General features: G+C 39.8%; 1 protein-coding gene across 1 annotated transcript; it reads right to left on the bottom strand.

Moving 5' to 3' along the window:
- Nucleotides 1-9,471: 9,471 nt before the first annotated feature.
- On the bottom strand, nt 9,472-19,154 carry socs6a (suppressor of cytokine signaling 6a). The gene is made up of 2 exons (XM_072688586.1): nt 18,740-19,154; nt 9,472-17,858 (listed from the first exon to the last, which is right to left on the bottom strand). Exon 2 carries the CDS (start codon nt 17,743-17,745, stop codon nt 16,168-16,170), a length of 1,578 nt encoding a protein of 525 aa, XP_072544687.1. The 5' UTR covers nt 17,746-17,858; nt 18,740-19,154; the 3' UTR covers nt 9,472-16,167.
- Nucleotides 19,155-19,418: the final 264 nt, after the last annotated feature.

The raw sequence follows: 19,418 nt of genomic DNA, 5'->3' as shown, positions 1-19,418 counted from the left end.
CACTTTAGTGTGCAGAATCCTGAAAAATCGGTACATGAGGTAAGGTTGGATGTTTTAACATTTAACATTGTGTGACAAAGATCTTTCAATTATAACAACAGTATTATTTAACTGAATGACTGCATCATCAAAACAACTAATTTGTTATGCATTCTGTATTGTTCTCTTACTGGTACACTACTACTGGTATCACTATTTATATATCATGATTCACTATACCTATATGCTGAAAAACATCCCAAATGAGTTTAGAAAAGGTCATCCAGTGTTGGGTAGGACTACAGGGCATGGGATTACTTACGTATAGCAGTTGACTGGTGAATGACTATGAGAGTGAGAGCTTTCTTCTATTGGCCCTCCTTTAGAGGAACAGTTCAGAGGAAAATAAAATAAACCCGACTGATCACTGACCCAAGATGCAGGCGATCAGAAAAGACATGTTTGGTATAGTTGGTCAGCACAAAAGGACAGTTTCAAACACATTTTTATTTTTTTGGATCAGTTGGGTCTTGCATTACAGATGCATTCTAAGCTGTTGGTTTAAGATGTGATGCCACTGTGTTTGAAATGTGCACAAAACAAATGTAGCAAATTCAGACATGTAACATTGGTTGAGTGATATTTCTGAGTTAAAAAAAAGATATATACATTTATGTATTTGTTTTGGTCTAATATTAGTAACATCTCTATAAATGTAGCTTATTTTAGTTAGCCACTATAAAATAAAATAAAAATTACATGGTGACACTTTACAAAAATTACAATGGCAACTTTAGAACAACCTTATATCCCCATTTTTGTCTTTTGTCCCTTGAATCTGGCAGCTGTTCTATATATTTCATGGTGAACGAATGGACCAATAGAATTTTTTAAACAATGGTGAATATATATACGGTTGCAATCAAAATGATTTAACCCCCACTGTAAATTAGGTCTATTAGCAAAATGTACTAAAACTTCTCATCTGTTTGTAATAACAAATTCAACACAAAATGCCACTGCAGTCTCTGCAAATTAAGGCTTCATTAGTTACATCAGGTGTGCACATCAAATACCTGGACTGGTTGGAGGTACTGACCAAAAAGCACAAAAACAGCCGGCTCCAATCTGCTCAAAACCATATAAATGAGCCACAGATGTTTTAGGATTCTGTTCTGTGTTTTCAGACCTATGGATCAGCGGTATGTCTGAAGGAGGAAGAATGAAGCATACACTGAAAAGAGCACCCTGCCTACAGTGAAGCATGGTGGTGTCTCAGTGAAGCTCCAGCTCTTTGCTGGATTCAATCAAGTGTCAGGGACTCCTAGCAAAAAATGTCATGCCTTCTGTGAGGAAGCTGAGGCTTTGGCATCATTGGGTCTTTTAACAGGACGATTGATCCCAAGTGTTACAGAGCAAGCAAAATTAAATTCATATTATTCACCTTTTCCCTTAGACGATGCTACTTTGGGCTCCAAATACTTTAACACAATTCTGATTAACGGTATTACAATGAAAGGAGCACCCCATGGTTCACAGTAATTAATAGCACAGGTGTGATTTTCCAAAACAAAAACATGAGCTTTGTTCAACATCAAGGAACATAAAACAAAATACTGTATATCAACTTAGGACAACCAGCTTAAAGCATTAGGCTCATATCACAGAAGCTATTAGTAGGCTAGCAGCCCAGCAAGCTGGAGGATGAACAAATTAAGCCAACCAGCAAACTATGAGCAGTCTAGCCTAGTATCTAAGCAGGCTGTGAGCAGAGTAAGATAGTAGCTGAGCAGGCTGTGAGCTGGGCAAAGTAGTAGCTGAGCAGTATAAGCAGACAATCAGTTAGAGACAAACAGCAGTTGACAATGGAAATTCTAGAAAGAAACAAAACATGCAGTCAACAAACGTCACCAATGTAATAAGATGAAGATAAAATTACCTCAGGGCCGTGAAGGCCCACCCTACATTACTAGAACTAAAATCACATTAACTTTATCAAATCAATGTGTAGAGCGCACTCTCAAGGCAGGCTGTCCTTAATATCACTGCACAAACCAGCCTAGAGTTACCTACCCAACCAACATGCTAGTGTGGGGCTCACATAGGTAGAACATGGGCTCTGAGTGGGTTTGTATGTGCCTTTTAACTGCGATTCAGTTGGGCTTCCCAAATGGGCCCTATCATTCCAGCCCACCTCACATCACCCCTCACAATTAAATATGGGCCTTTTACACTTGGTAGGTATATTTCAAAAAGTAATGCATTCAGTGTAATATATCTTTTATATTTTAATTTATTTTTGTATTTTTAGTTTTGTGAAAGTTACATCAAACATTTTTCGTCATTTTTTGTTTTTATCTAACTGGAAAGTGTAAGATATACTAATAACATTCTGATGCAAACCTTTATTATGTCAAACATTTTCAAAAGGTTCCTGGAACATTACAGGCTAACCTTCCTGGAACCTATAATGTTTCTGCTGGCTGAGCTGGTTCCATTACTTACCCTGGTGGGCATCCATAGGTTGACAAAACGAGGAGGACAAAACGTTCGGGTTCCCAGTGGGGCTACCCATATAGGCCCAACATGTTAGCAGGGTAAGAAATCGTTTAGCTTATTTGAGGCTATACTCAATGTGCAATAAAATTCAATCACGTTGAGCATCCTTTACCTTTGTGGGTGCACATATCATAATTACCTCAACTGGTTAACCACTCTGGATTAAACAAGCCTATGTTTACAAAAGAGTCATTGCCTACCAACAACAATCAATAAGCAAACAGCTTTCAGATTCTAAGCAAGATATTTCATACTAAAAGCACCGCTCACATGAGTAAATGCTCCTTTTTATCAAAGCTAACATGTGGCTAATGAGCCACATGGGAGCAAACCACCCCTCCAAACTAGGTTTGTGTGAGGCACAACAGCAGCCATCTAATTCAAAACCACACAGCTAACCTGTCCCAGAAACATACCCCAAAGTCCACCAAGGCTTTGTTTCAAAAGAAGTCCTGGAAGATTCTGGATTGGTCATCACAGTCGCCTCACTTTAAAGAAGGCAGTTGTAGCACACAAACCCAAGAATATTAGTGACCTGGGCCACTGCCGTGAGGAATAAGGCTAGGATTCTTCAGGAATAACAGCAGATGGTTGTACTACTAAGTACTAAAGTCACTTGTCATAAAGGGTTTTCTACTCATTCTGAGACTGCAGCAGTCATCTACAGTGTCATTTTGTGTTGAATTTGGAGGAAGTACTAGTTCTGTTAGTTGTGCTGAGCTTTTTTTTGGTTTTGATTGGTTTATTATAAACAGTTGAAGGTTTCTACATTTTGCTAATGAGCCTAATTTGCAGTGACCACCGGTTGTCCTTTCCTGGACCACTGTTGGTAGGTACTGACTACTGCATACCAGAAAAAACAGAAAAGACCTGCCTTCCGTTTCGGTAATGCCCTGACTAGTTGTCTAGCCATCACAGTTTGGCCCTTGTCAGAGTGTCTCAGATTTTTCCCTCTTTTAACACATCATCTTCAAGAACTGACTGTTCTCTATTAAATTATATTGGCCTAATATACCCACCCCTTGACAGATGCCACTGTAGATGAAGATAATCTATGTTTTTCACTTCACATGTCAGTGGTGCTAATGTAATGGATCAACTTGGTTCTGACAATAATCTAATAATATATATATATATTATTGTGTGTGTGTTATATGTTATAATGTACCTTATGAACTGACTATACCATTTATTTTAATTTATCTTTGAATTAAGTCAGATAACTAATGGGCCCCTGTAGCCCTCTGTTTCAACAGTGACCAGCCCTTTGGCGCTAGATCTTAAGACTTTTATCCCCAAAGAACCTTTAGTACTCAACATAAAAGGACATCTGCTGCCAGCAAGTAATTCCAGGTTCATCATTATGCAACAGACCCACCTACTGTTGTTCTTGTGCTCCATTTTAAAGTCATACTGTATATTCAGCAGCATTCAAGTTGTCTTCATCATCCTTTGCTCGGCGGTGACAAATGGAACTTCATGCAGAGCACCAGATGGTGAGACTAAGTCATAAATATGAAGAATAAGACATTTGATAGATTGCGTTTCAAAGAGGTCCTAAGTCAAAAACAAATAAAACAGCAATTCCTGGCTAACTGAATCTGACAAATTGCTTTCTGAATTTATGAATCGTCTTATATTTGGTCACAATATGACTGATACAGTTGCATAGGCTTTTTTTCTTAATCTTTAAAACACAAGCACTTACCATCCTTTTAGAGGTTCTGTCAACAATCCACACTCTTAAAGGGGAATTCCATAATTCACTAGTAAAGATGTGAACAAAGTCACTCAGAGGTGGTAAATGGAACCAGACAGCAACAGATTCTTAAACTAAATACTATTCAGATACTATTCAGATACTCTCTCGTGCTCTCTCGTATGCACTGTCTATGTTGCACCATGGTCCGGGAGGAACGTTGTTTCGTTTCACTGTGTACTCTGTATGTAGTTGAAATGACAATAAACCCACTTGACTTGACTTGAATACAGTGGTTTTTATTCACCATCTGCTGCTCTTCATCTAGTTACACCAGTCTAATTACACTGCAATATCCTAACAAAGCACTAACAATATCCTCGATATGCTTAGAAATATTGTGTATCACGATAGCTAAATTGATCACAATAAGATAAAATATTGTCGTATTGCATATTTACATTTACATTTAAGGCATTTAGCAAATGCTCTTATCCAGAGCGACTTACAAAAGTGCTTTGCAATTTACCCAAGAATAACCTCAGCTAGTTTAAATAGGCTAAAAATTCAAAGATACCTCTAAACACAAGTCAATAAGGAGACCACTCTGCTATTCGACCAAGTATTCTCAGAAAAGGTGAGTTGTCAGTCTGTGTTTGAAGACAGCGAGCGTCTCTGCCGTTTGGACACCCAGGATGTTTGCCTTCTGTGGATTTTGAGGGATGGCGGGTCGAGCCGAGCCGTACTTAAAGCTGGAAGGGCTCTTGGTGCAGATCGGTTTTTGATCATTGCCATCAAGTATGGAGGGGCTGGTCCGTTCTTGGCTTTGAAGGCCAGCATCAAGGGTTTGAATCTGATGCGGGCAGCAGCTACAGGAAGCCAGTGAAGAGAACGCAGCAGTGGAGTGACATGGCTGAATTTAGGGACATTAAAGACGACCCGTGCCGCTGCATTCTGGATAAGTAGCAGGGGCCTGATGGTGCGCAGAGGGAGACCAGCCAGAGGAGAGTTGCAGTAGTCAAGTCTTGAAGTGACGAGAGACTGAACGAGCACCTGGGCGGCCTTTCTAGAGAGGAAGGGTCGAATTCTCTGGATGTTGTACAGGAGAAATCTGCAGGACTGAGTTACGTTTGCGACATGGTTTGAGAACGATAACTGATCATCCATGACTACACCAAGGCTTCGAGCTTCTGTAGAAGAAATGACCAGTGAGTTCTCAAAGGAGATGGCAAGATCGTTTTGAAGTCCAGCAGTTCCCAGGATGTACAACAGCTCTGTCTTGCTGGGGTTGAGTTTGAGGTGGTGAGCCACCATCCAAGAAGAGACGTCAGCAAAACATTCTGAGATGCGGGTAGAGACCTGTCATCCTATATAACAACCATAAGAATTTTGCTATTTCTATGAACCATATAACCGGTTGCCTAAAGTGCAAAATGTCTACGAAACTCAAAGAGCACATAAATACATATCAATAACATACAGAACCAAGTTGACAAATTATTGATTGTTGTCTCTTATTATTAATATTATTATTATTATCTGTTTGGAAAATAAATTATTGGAAAAGGAATAATAATTAGTGAAGATACATTTGGAGAAAACTGGTCATACACATTTTACTTAGAAACGTGCAAAAGTCTTACTCACAAAAATTGTTTGTAATATTTATCTAAGCTCCCTCATCGATAGCTTATCTGTGGCCAGGGGGTACCAAACAGCATAACTGGACTCGCTTTCTGATTGGGTAGGATGGACCTTCCTCTCCCCCATCACATCACAGTGCGATGACCCTCAAAAAAGTGTGTTTCTACTACATAACATTAGAATAAACCCAAATAAACATAAAGTCAGTGGTCAGTGAGTGTGTTTACTGTAAAACTCTATATAGCATTAGAATAAACTCTAATAAACATAAAGTCAGTGGTCAGTGAGTGTGTTTACTGTAAAACTCTATATAACATTAGAATAAACCCTAATAAACATAAAGTCAGTGGTCAGTGAGTGTGTTTACTGTAAAACTCTATATAGCATTAGAATAAACCCTAATAAACATAAAGTCAGTGGTCAGTGAGTGTGTTTACTGTAAAACTCTATATAACATTAGAATAAACTTATATAAACAAAAAGTCAATGGTCAGTGGCACAGGTATAGTTGCTGACCTCTCTGTGAACTCTAGAAACTGTATGTATTTGTTCAGTTCCACCAGCAGCTCACCTGCTTTATTTTAATAAAGGATTGATTAGATGCTGGATGGGAACAACAAACTCAACTAACTGTTTATTAGTAGTTATTTGAATGTTAGATGTCCAGATTAAAAGCTTTGTACTGTGTATATATAGTGTATAAAATCTCATATTTCTTATTGATTGTAATGAGTCAAATATATGATCATTATTTTTGCAGGAAAAAAAGTAAGTTGATCCTTTTTGTCTGAGTTTTGCCATCCAACAGCTTTAAATTTCTTAAGTCGGAAACAGAAAGTAACTAAAGAATGGACAGTACTGCCAGACTGTGGCTGTGAAAACACAAGCTGGTTTGACACTTCACCACACACACACACACACACACACACACAATCTCGACATCCCAGCTGAAAACAGCCAGCTGGGTAATTCCCACACATCAGGACAAACTTGAAGATACTTTTTACATGAGAAAGTTTGAATTCAGCCCATTCAAAGTGACATGTCATTAAAGAGGCATTGCAGTGTGACAAGCAGGCACCGCCCTGCGCTATGAATAAATCATCACGCGTCCACTGAAACAGTAAATATTTGTTGTTCGGTGCTTTTAGAGCCCAAGCAATGCTGTCAGAATAAACTTAACTAGACCTGTAGCTCAATTCTGATGCAAACAGTGCACATCTGATCAGGAGTCTAAATCCTCCACCCACGCCCTGATGACTGGGCATATTTCAGCAGCCTGGGGAGACGGGAGCGAGAGGCGCTTTTAAAGTAGCAGTGCAGAAGTGCACAACGCTACACTAGAAGGCTGCAGCAAGGCCCTTAAAATTTAATTAAAAGGTTTTTTTTTTTTTGCTGAATTCTTATTTACACAATTTTCCACCATTAATATGTGCTATATTTCTGTTTGTGTGGTTATCCAGTACTAATTCTACTTTTCCTTTGTTGAGTACTTTAAAAGATAATGAAAACCAATCAAGGGATGTCCTGATCAAGTTATTTTGCCCCCGCCCAAATCCGAGTCTCTTAATGCTGAGTATGAGCCGACACAGATCAGATCTTTGGGTTTGTGTAGGTTATGCAGCCACACAGTTTAGATACAATTAATTAATTTAGTTTAGTAGAGACTTTTATTAAAATGACTGTTTTATAGTGTGTTTAATATCTTATAATCCAGTCTGACTCTCCTCCCAGTTCCTGTAATCCACTGCAGTCAGATCACTTCTTGTGTGTGAGTGTGTAGTGGTACACACTCTAGACTGATATCTGTTGTTGTTTGTTGACTACTGATGTGTTTTGAGGTGAATGGTCTATGACTTGGGTTTCTATACCGTGTGTGTAGCTGAATGGGCTCTTCAGTGCTGGTTTAAAGACAAAGAAAAGTGTACGGTTCTCCCGCTGGTAAAACAGAGTGTTGATAGTTTTATAAAGGTTCAGATAATATGTTGTTTTCATGTTCCACTGTAAAATAGGTCCACACTGCAGACTCTCAACTCTTTTATTCACCTTCTGAGAACGTCTGCACTGCTGCAGGCTGGAAATAATGTCTGTAAATGGCACCTTGTGGACATCAGATGGCGCTCTGAACACTGTGGTTAAAACAAAGAATCGGAACTGGATTAGGATGAAAATTGCTGTGGCCTGATCCATTAAAATATGCCTGGATCAGCCCTGACTCCGAGGCCAATCTGACCCAGATACCCTTTTATTTGTGAACTGTCAAAAAACCTAATTTACTCATAGACATGGAAAGAGAGAGTGGACTTTAAATTCTGCTGGCAGAGAACACTGGTTGGTCTATTTTGCACAAAAAAAGAGACCAATTAGTATGTAAGCGAGCCCTATAAACAATGTCCCTACAATTGTTTGTTTATTTAAATGACAAACAATACTGTTTATCATTTAAATAGTCACACAAATTGTTTCTGTAAATACATGCCCACTCATGTCCCTCAACCCACTGAAACCCCATCCAGGTCTTCATTACGGTGGTACAGATTTGTTGATGTAGTTTAGGATGAAGTATGGTTTACTATGAAGTTCTGTTCATTTTAAACATTTCCTTCCAGTAAACCATTTCACACTCTGAAAGTGTTCATCTCAAACACTGAACTATGGGGGAAAACGTTTTTCCTGAGGTTTGAGTTGGAATGGAACAACGGAGTACAACTTTACTATTAATTATTATCATTTCTGTTATTATTATTGCTAAAAAATAAAAATAAAGCAAACAAATTTTGCTTTCTTAGGATAATGTCATAATGACTTGAAAACCAATAATTTATTTGTTGCCCCTCAGTAAATGTGTGTACATGCTCTCTAATTGGTCTAATCTGTCTTGTTTTTGGTTTCATGGAGAAGTTTAGTTTGTATCTGTATCCATAGATAAGTGGACAAGCTTCACTGAATTCAGTGAATGCTGTCAGTTTAATTAAGTGGCATCCAGAAAATGCTTTACATCCTCATACGTATGTTACTGTTGCATAATTACATAATTAATCTGATACATAATTACATGTTAGCAAAAATGATGCCACATTTGTTTCAAATATTAAATTCAGACAAAACAATTGTCTATAACATGCATATACTACACACTGATCTGTGATACTAACACTGAAAGGTGATAGGATAATGGGCAAGCATAAAAATCTGAGCCACTCTGACAATGGCCAAATTGTGATTGGATCAGGGCATCTCTAAAACATCAGGCACGTCTTGTTGGGTGATCCGCATATGCAGTGGCCAGTACCTACCAATAGTGCTCCAAGAAAGAAAAACTGGCAAACTAGCAACAGGGTCATGGGCACCTAAGGCTCACTGATGCGATCCATGGAGGCCCCACCACACGATGTACAGTGCTTGAAGGATCTGCTGCCGTCTTAGGGAGAGATACCACATGACACCTTGTTGGATCCATGCCTCGACAGGTCAGAGCTGTTTCGGCGGCCTGAGGGAACTGACAATATTAGTAAGATGGCTGATAAGTATATATATCCCTAATTAGAATTTGAGTTAAAAATACACAAAGACACAAGGAGATCCCAAAAAGACTTTTCAGTTTTTACTCATAATTTATACAAGCAGATATAAAAATGCTTTAACTGTATCCAAATGTGCAAGAAATCCCTACTGATTTTTGTTTTCATTCAAACAAAACAAAATCAACCAACTTTGAAATAATGTTGATGTAAACCGGGAGAGGCAGGGAACCAAGAACTCAGATTCAACACCACTAACCACTAATCATGTCATCCTCCTATTGGCGATGGTGCGGTCATAAATGTACACCATAGAGGTGACCCCCCCCCCCCTTCTCTAATTCAAGAAAGGCAATCATTAAAATTGTAAAGCAGCACAAAATGTGTAGAACACATTGAAGAACATATAGGTTGTAAAATCTGTACCAAGAGAAAAAGTGATAAACAAAAGACTAAACTAATATTTACCAAACACGTGTAAACATTCACCTTCATCCGCGGAAACGAAACGAGGACAACATGGAAATATGTGTCTGAGGAACGAACCCGGCAAAGCCCGCTAAGACGCTCGGTGGCTGCGGTTTTGATATGTTTCGGGCTTTTACATACAAAGTCATAAAATTATATTCAACAATCACAGCAGACACATCCAATATGCTTTCTCTATATCTGAGAGGGAAAAATAAAGAAAATACATGTACATGATTCAACACTGATTTCAATTCACATTAATGTTTTGCTTTAGTTCACTTTAGTCCACATTCCAGTCATTCCTGGCACAGAGCGCGCCAGACTTTTGCCTTCATCTACTTCTCTCTGATACAAACGACAACACCTACAGCTAAACAAAAACATGACCCTCGAATCTCCCCAACCTTCATTTCTGTGACGCAAACAGCTCAACTAGCAGGTCAGGATAAAGACAGTGTGTATATTCTACACTGAAACTACATGGACAGTAGGGGTGTATGAAAATGTGAACCTGTACGGCTGATGCGCCGCACACACTCTTTGCCATCGTCTTTCATTTACCGTCTTTTCCTGAAAACACTGAACATTGGTTGCCAACAATTTTGGTGGGTAATAACGTTGCGCTCCCATGACAGACTGGGGACAATTCCCCGACTTGGCAGTCACAAGACTTCTAACTGTGTAACACGACTGAAATGTAGGTTGCTCTGGATAAGAGTATCAGCCAGATGCCCATTATGCAATAATTCTGTTGCACTGCATTATTGTACTGTGGCTAGCATATGGCTAATATATTAGCTTACTGCTAGTACAGGAAGCCAAAACATTAGTCCAGTGCTTTAAGCTTGTGCCTACTAAGTCAGCCTGAGCCTACTGCATCAGCATGTGGTTATTTTGTTAGTTTGAGGCCACCATACTAACTTACAGCTAGTGCATTAGCTCATGCTGTACAAGCTAGGGCTAGTGCATAAGCTTTAGGCTAACATGGTGCATTAGCGTGAGGCCAACATTAGTTAGTTAGGAGCATAACATTAGTTAGGAGTAACACATTAGCTTGTGACTAGTGCATTAGCTCAAGGTTTACATAGTCTGGGACTTGATGCTAACACATTAATTCCTGCTATTGCATTAGCTTGAGGCTAACATATGTTAGCGTAGATCTAAGGCACAAACATATTAGCCTAACATTAGCCATATTAGAGGTCTGTGGAATGAACAAACTAAATATTAAGTTTAGCGACAAACAATTTCAGTCAAGAAAACACAGGCTACCCTTAATCTTTAAATGTGACTATTTTTCATAGTGGTCAAGTGGTTGTTTAGCTTATTGTTGTTTCAATATTGAAACCCCCCCACACACAAATTTGTATACCTTTTAAGACAACTAGCTCCCCTTGAGATTGCTTTACATTTCATAACATATGGACCAAGAGAAAAGGCCCGAAATCACTTCTACATATACTCACATACATTAAAGGTTACAAACAGCTTTTCCTTCTTTTGTAATTTTATCAGTTCTTGTTAGGACAGCAACATTACAATGTACTGCTCTCAATCTTGGCTAATAAAAACAATGGGTACAGTTTTAGTGATTCCTTCAACACAGCATAGCAGCACCATGCTAGCTAAATGAACCACTGGTTCCAATTTGTTCATCATTTCAACACAATCTGAAATCAAAGTCAACTGTAATGTATTGTGAATGCACACGCAAGACCTTCTAAATTCCCAACCAACAAAAAAAATATTTAACAAACATTAGTTCAGTCACATTCAGAGTCAATGGAACCCATTTACGAAATGAAAAATAATAAATAAGGAGGTTTTGTCTGAACATTAAAAAAGTATGGGAAAATGATATTGTTGTGGTCCTATTAAAACTCATGTTTTTCTTTTTACATTACTTTAACATGCCAGGTTCCCTGTACTTGAACATTTCAGCACATATGAAAGTGGTAAAATGTCATTTTGGACATTTACATTACAATGGATGCCCTTTTTGATGGTGCACAACCAGCTATCCAATTTTCCCACCAATCCAAAGAATTCTTTAACCAGGCTTCCAAATGGTTATTAGGAGTTGTCATACTTCAATAAAAAAAACACTGTCTAAACACTTAAAGAACTGTTTTTCTTTGAGTATGGCTGTTTTGACTTGAAGAAACACAACAATGTTGGCAAAGATAACCAGCAATGAGACTGCATTTCTGAATTCAGCATCTTCCCCACACTGCTATTTTGACCCAGATTAGCCCTCACGTCATACAAGAACCAAACTAGTACACTATAGTATCCCTGGTATCCCAGACCAAACTATTTCCAGCTGTTTTATACCAGGTCCTCTTTACCTTATCTGAACATTTCATGATGAATGGACCAACAGAAATTAGGAATAGCATATGGGTACAGATGGTTTTGGAGCTGATATCTGTTGGAAATAAAGTAAAGAACTTCCATTAACCTCTTTCCACAGGCCCCCAAAGAGTCCCTCCATCAGTGGAATGTGTTTTTTGGTTCAATGTATGTTTTACCTCTAGAGAAGTTGTAAATCGTGGATGGTCCTGTTGCAGAATAAAACAGATCAGCCGGTAGAATCGACCAGCGTATTGTGTGAGCTACCATGTTTTTATTGCTGTATAAAAGATGTACGTGTTTTCTTGTCCAGAATGGGAGTTTCTGACATGAACAATAAAAATCTATGGATGTTGGGTTTTGTTGGACCACCTTCATTACAGATCAAGTAAATGCAGCCACAGCAGTGATTTGTCACACTATTAACCGAAAAAAGGAGATTAAATAGTAAAATGGGTGGGCAACGATGGGTCTGCAGAAAGAGGTTAAAATCAGCTCACATTAAGGCTCAAGTTTTTAAGGAAACATTACTGAATCTGAATCGGCCAATACTCACAATTCAGGTTCAGGTTCAGAAAAGAAAAATGTGCCATCTCTACTAGCAATGGTTCAAACAATCTCTTGCTAAACTCAAGTCAAAAGCTATTTTTCACTTTCTCTGATTATGTTATGCAAGGAGCCTTTGCTCCTAACAACAGTGTGCCATTTAAGAATTTGTGGTACCAAAGCACCAACTAATGTGTTCATTCTAGCCCATGTCTTTGATTGACTTTAGTTGCAGACTTCAGTTTAGGGCTGCACAATATATTGTACATTATTATTATCATCAGAATTATCATATCTGAATTATTTGCAATACTGAAATATGCAAAATAACAGTGTTTTAAGTGATACAATTCTGTAATAATTAATTAAATCATTTCAGGATCAGATAATTACTTCGAAACAATTTAGCAGCATTGGACATGTGTTTAGATGTGCGCAATATTTGAAACGGATATGTGCTGATGTGTTTATTCAACTGCAGAAGACCAGAATGGTGAAATGATGTTGGGCTACTGCAGCAAAATATCTGCATCCTATTGTTTTTACTGCATTTATCCCTCCCCTACTAATAAATGGTTGATTTGATTTAGGCCCAATTGCTAAATTTTATAATGGTTATGCGCCATCTACAGATATGTACATCAAGAATGTTGAATATTGCCATTGGCCTATAATACTCGTATTATACAGCTCCAGATGAATTTCAGTGGACATCTTCATGTAATCCAACAAAATTGAATCATTTGTTTTAACCCCCTCAATAATGCTTTACTTCACTGCAAGGCATAGCGCAACTGCAACATGTGAAAATAGAATCGGAAATGCTGACAATTTGCCTATACTGTGCAGCCCTACATTGCATGGTCTAACCAACAACGAGGCAGACAAAGGGAAATGTCTATAAAACTGTGCTCACAGGGGGCTTTTTTGTAGGCCGACAGCTTAAACACTGATATTTTACAATTGTTTCTCTGCTTATTGTGCATCTGCCCCAACAAAAGCGATAAACTTGTGACGATGCGTTGCAAGCTTAGGGATTACTTTTAGGCCGGTTTCACACGCATACAGCATCTGCAGGGTGTGAGCCACACAGCAGTCAGTCACGCATACACCGTTTGTGCAGCAGAACTATACAGCTGGCTTAAATTCAGAAACGCCACTGTTTGTAAACAACATAGATTCTTTTCCCCCCAAACGACAAGAAAATTCAAAAAGGAGCACTATTTAACCACAGCAGTTTTATGAAATCCTAGAACATGGTTAGCTACTAATTCGTTTGATAACTACGACCATAAGTTGTAGAATTCCTTTTCACGAGTAGCGCAAGCGACGAAAACAGGCACTGTACCTATCGTCTAGTAATTCTGGGATGCACATGCTGTGTAAACGCCATAATGTGGGCACTGAAACAAAAAGCAAGACGCTCCACGGTGCTCACACCACACAGGTGCAGTATGTGTTAAACCGGCCTTACTCTGTTTGGGTGACACAGAGATGTCAAAAAGACAATATTGACTGACAGGCGACTAAAACAATTCAATGAAATACTGCATGAAGCACAAACCTCTCATATACACACAATGATTCAAATAAAAAGCCAGCATTTTTCAACTGTTCCCTTTTTCCACAATGAATTCCTTGGCATTTTTGGAGCCTTTGAAAGTTTGTGTTCGATATGTGATCTATACCAGAAACAAACAGACTACATCAGAATCTTTCTTATGCAGCAGTATTAAAAACATTTGTTGTTGCAAAGATAAAGAAATTTAGAAATTCTCACGGATGCAGTATTTAAAGCACCTGAGCATCAAGGCTGTAAGGTCAGGGCAGTCTTGTTTATGCCCAAATAGTCGGAAGAACCACATTAAAGTCTAAACATCATCTCTAATAAGTTTGCAGGCCTTGTAATGGCAAAGAATTCAGCTCATGCATAGCTGCCACTGAAGATATGATTTTACCTTGATTATTGCTAGTCTGAAAAGTTGTTTGAGGCAAACATTTGACAAAACATGAACAAGAAGTCACCTTTTTATGGTGGAAGGGAATGACTAGCATCTGTTCTTAGCTTGCTGGGGGAGTGGCACATTTTGAAGGACTGGTAGTTTGGGATAATGACAGGAGGACAATGTGAATGCAATGAAAAGAACAAGGCAAAGGCAAAAGTTTAAGCTCTGGAGAACTGAAGGTTATCCATATAAAAGCTCAATGTTGCAGAAGAGGATCTGCAAACTATTTGGGCAGAAGCAAGAGAACTCCATAAACATGATGTATTCTGATTAGGGCTGTCACAATTCCTCAAATATAAATATATGAAATTAAACTTTGCCTAATTTGCATGACAGTTTTGTCCATTTTAAACTATCCTACTGCTCTCTTACAGTCAGAATCAGAGCCTTGTGGACACACTCAATAATAACTATCTTAGAAACTTTTGGTTTTGAGTTACATTTTTCAGTTACGTCCAGTTAACTAAGACACGATTCTACAATTAATTGTAATTGTACTGATAAGTGGTGAATTACTAGTTAAATTAACAGTGGCAGCCGTAATACTGTTTTACAGACTTTTGTCAAGTATCTATAATATAAACAACACGGGAAGCACCTTTTTACTAATGAGATCGGTCATGTTTTACTGTAAACGTCTAATATTTGCACATGTACTGTCCTAAACCCTGTAACATCAATTTCAGTGAATCAGTTGAGAAAGCTTAGCTTAACTGAAAGTACCGACTTCAGCTATTGTGAAAATGTTCCTTTCAAAAATGGCCAGAGTTGGCTGACATCTTATTTCACATAACAGCATAGAATAACAAAATGTACAAAAATAAGTGGTACTTCAATATATAAAGCGGATTCCTCATTCCGTACATATTTCTATACGGATTGATGCACTTATTAGTGCAACCAGTCCTTCTGCCCTTATTAGCATATCTGCAGTTAAGTGTGTGATATGAATGGAAAAGCCTCCCAAGCAGGTTTCATATGTTGACTTGTCAAATTTTCAGCCACATTTTCAGAAACGGACAGGATGTGTGTTGACTTTTCATCAGCAGTCCATGAACCACTCCTGACCATTAATAGGTAGTAAGATATGAATAATTGGATGCTTTTATAGCACATGACATAGTAGGTTCCTGTTTTGAGCCCCCCCCCCCTCAAAAAAATCTAATTAAAAAAAAAAAATTATCAGAGTGTACCTTCAAAGTTGTATACGAAGTTCTGAATCTGAGCAACAACAAATTTTCTAGTCAGGGTGGAATAAACCAACACAAAGGTTTGACACAAATGAAACAATTCACTCAATCAAAAAAAAAAAAAGAAAGAAAATCCACAAATGTCTTGTAAACCATTGAACAACTTTCACCCAAAGTGCAAGTGACTACTGTATCCCAGTTCAGTAGTGCTTTTCCTGCAAGTAATCTTTCATTTTGTTCGGTAAAGGCAGTTTCTGAATAAGATCTATGCGTGTGTACTGGCGAATGACAAACCGGCACAAGTACTGCAGCGAGCGCACCTGCATGAACCGAGAGACAGGATTGGTCAGCCGAACCGGATACGTGGCCGACCCTGGCAGGCGCGATCTGGAGTAACAGAATGCACCGTTTTCAGAGTCTTTTATGGAGTGCTCGATGAGATCCACTATGGATGTGTGACCTTCTACGTCCGGCTGCTCATAAAAACTGAACCTGCCGTTCGAATGTTCGATCCGGGTGTGGAGAGTCTTGCTCTGGGACCGGAAGCTCAAGCTGAGAAGATAACGGTCATCTGAGCTGTCACGGACCAAAAATGAACCGTCAGGAAGGTCGAGGAGCTTATCTTCTGCCTCCCATCGAGTTATTGGTCCCCAGTACCAACCCTGTTTGGCTAGTTTCTTCAACTCCTCCGTAAGGCTCGTTACAACCATGGGTCCACTGCTTTGGACGGAGTCATACACCCTGCTAACACCAGGAGCAGAATTCGGGTCAAAATTAAGGTGTTGCCTCATCCGCTCAGCGACATGCGAATCTGCGCCGCTGAACCCAGAGTAGGTTCTTGGAATTTCACTGCTGGAAAGAGGAGAAAGGGACGGGGACAGCGAAGGAGCATCTGCTCTGGAACTACTCTGAAGGACTATTCCCGGATTCCCCAGGATAAGCCCGCTCACAGACTGGTCCATGAGCATTTCTGACGACAAGAGGTCGTCCTGGCCCTGGTCCACATTCAGCGAGTCAGCGTCGACTTGTTCCATCACCTCCATGGGCGAGGAACCATCCAAGCAGAACGAGTGGGAAGAGTCAGGGTACATTCCCTCATCTAAAGGCATTGTGTACTGGATGTAGTCCTGAGGCGCGAGTCCAATGACTACAGGCACATGTTCTTCAATGTTTAAATGCAAGTCACCGTTCTGAGACTCCAGGTTCTTCAGAGACTCGCTCTGATCGTCGAAAAGCCCCTCGATCTGGATGTCATGAAACTCCTTACGAATGCCGTTGAGGGAGGGGCTGGGGCTCGGGGTGTGAACCATGGCTTTTACCTTTACCTCCATCTTTATGCACGCCTCTTCGGGATCCACCGGCCTAATGGGCCATGGGGCGGGGCTATAGTGGTGGCTGCGGAGCGAGGAGGACCTTAAGGGCCTCTGGGCTTTGACTTCATTAAAGCTTATTGGTACTGAGGAGGATGAGAACGTATCGTCGTCGTCTCCTGAGCCCACCGAGGTCGACCCACCTTTACCTTTTGCTTTCTGCTTGGTAGAAAGCCTCCTCTTTAAGGTGCCCATAAGACCCTCACTCTTGGACCTGTTTTTGTGGCCCCTGGTGTCCTCCCCATGGAGGTCACAAGCCAGCTCTTTGGCATAGCAGCCTCCAAACAGCGTGTCGTCTTTGGCGAACTCGGAGGCCAGCGACGGCTTCTGGAGCATCATGAAATCCCCGTCCTCTTTGCCCTTCATGTTGAATGGTTTTCGGAACGTCTTAAGGCTGATCTTCTTCATCCTGATGTTCACACCCAGGGGAGGGCATGGGAGGTGATTGCCGTCAGATACTAACCACAAACACCTTCCATGAGACTGCTAATTGCCAATCACAACACAACAGCCCTTGTCATCTGTGGGGGGAAACAAGAACACGTTAGCTAATGAGTGGAACCAGGTGTGCTAAATTAGGCAGGGTATTAATAGACTGTGAGCCTTGGGTCTCAGGCCCCTTGGCATAGCCTAGCTTGTAGATACTTTGTAGTGAGGACAGGTCAAAACACTAGCAACAACTTCAAATTCTGCTTTTTAGAGATTTAAGTGAAGTGTTTACCTAAATTTTAAAAACACAGTGATACCAGAAATGCATGGCTATATAATAGTTATCCTTTTTATAGGCTTGTGTAGACTACATAGACTTTAAATGTAATTCAACATTTTAGATCTCCTATAGTTGTCATTTCAAGCTAACTTGGGTTCAATCAAATATTAAAACAACTTGGGCCTTGAATGCATTAGCTTTGTGGGTTGGACTCACTTGCTAGGTAAGCTAGCTAGCTGGCAATCTGAGATGGGCTCTAGCTAGTTACAAAATACATAAAATACAAAACTGCCCCCCCCCCCCCCCCCACACACACACACACACACGCGCGTTAAATAAGTGTTAATTACACCCACATACAACTTCTCATTAACGCAGCTTTGTGCTAAACGGTGGCCTAAGCTACCTAGCTAGCTAACCTAGCTAGCAGTAGGCCTGGAACTAGCCCTAGCTATATTGTACAGACTTTTAGGATTATTGTGCTCAGATGTGGCCTCGCTTTCCCAAGCAAACAAAAGCTAAACGTTATGTTTCTGTCTACATTGTACGGACGTTGACAGTAGGTTTAACAAGTAAGCTAGGCGACCCGGATTTCGTAGACCAGGATGACCAAACCTGCCTTTGGCTTGTTAGCCAGCTAGCTAACGTAGCTAGTGCTGGCTAGCTAGCATCAGTGAGCTAAGCCATACTTACTTCTGCAGCTCGCTTTAAAAAGATCCTTTAGTACGAGGACGCCACCACAAACCCCGTCCGAACTACAGCTTCGCCAATTCGATGGGTTTAGCTGAACAAACCGTGCTGAAAACGCGAGCATTTACGACGCTGAACTGTAGCCTGCAAGCTAGTGCTAACTTAGCCAGGCTAGCCAACATATGACTGTTTGAAAGGAGAGCTCGAGAAAGAGAGCTATTTTCACACACACTGCACAGCACTACTCTGTAGGCTTTGGGTGTGTGAGAGGGAAGAGTCCCTGCATTTCTCTGCTCGTCTGCTCTTAATCAGACACACGAAACGGTGAGGCTTTAGCTCGCTAAGTTTCTCCTTAAAAGTCCACTGGTTTCTCCCTCTCCTGTTGGCTCGGCTTGCTGCTGTTTTCTCTTCCCTCTCCTCCTCCTTTGTTGCCTGTTGCAATGTGGAGAGCACAGCCAGCACGCGCACACCTCACATTATGTACAGTTAGTATATATATATATATATATATATATATATATATATATATATATATATATATATTACACACCTCTAAATTTGTATTATTATTAATAATAATAATAATAATTTATTATTATTATTATATATTACTACTGATATAAACTACTCAAGTACTGTTATTGCCTTTGATTATATATAAAGGTGCATTAAGAGTACAGCA

This window comes from Salminus brasiliensis, chromosome 1 (genome assembly GCF_030463535.1).
Source record: "Salminus brasiliensis chromosome 1, fSalBra1.hap2, whole genome shotgun sequence".
NCBI classification, from domain to species: domain Eukaryota; kingdom Metazoa; phylum Chordata; class Actinopteri; order Characiformes; family Bryconidae; genus Salminus; species Salminus brasiliensis.
Note: the sequence above shows the minus strand (reverse complement) of the source record. Positions and strands in the feature narration are given on the sequence as shown.

Excerpts from the sequence above, each read along its gene's own strand:
- socs6a (XM_072688586.1), bottom strand. The coding sequence starts at position 17,745 with ATGAAGAAGATCAGCCTTAAGACGTTCCGAAAACCATTCAACATGAAG.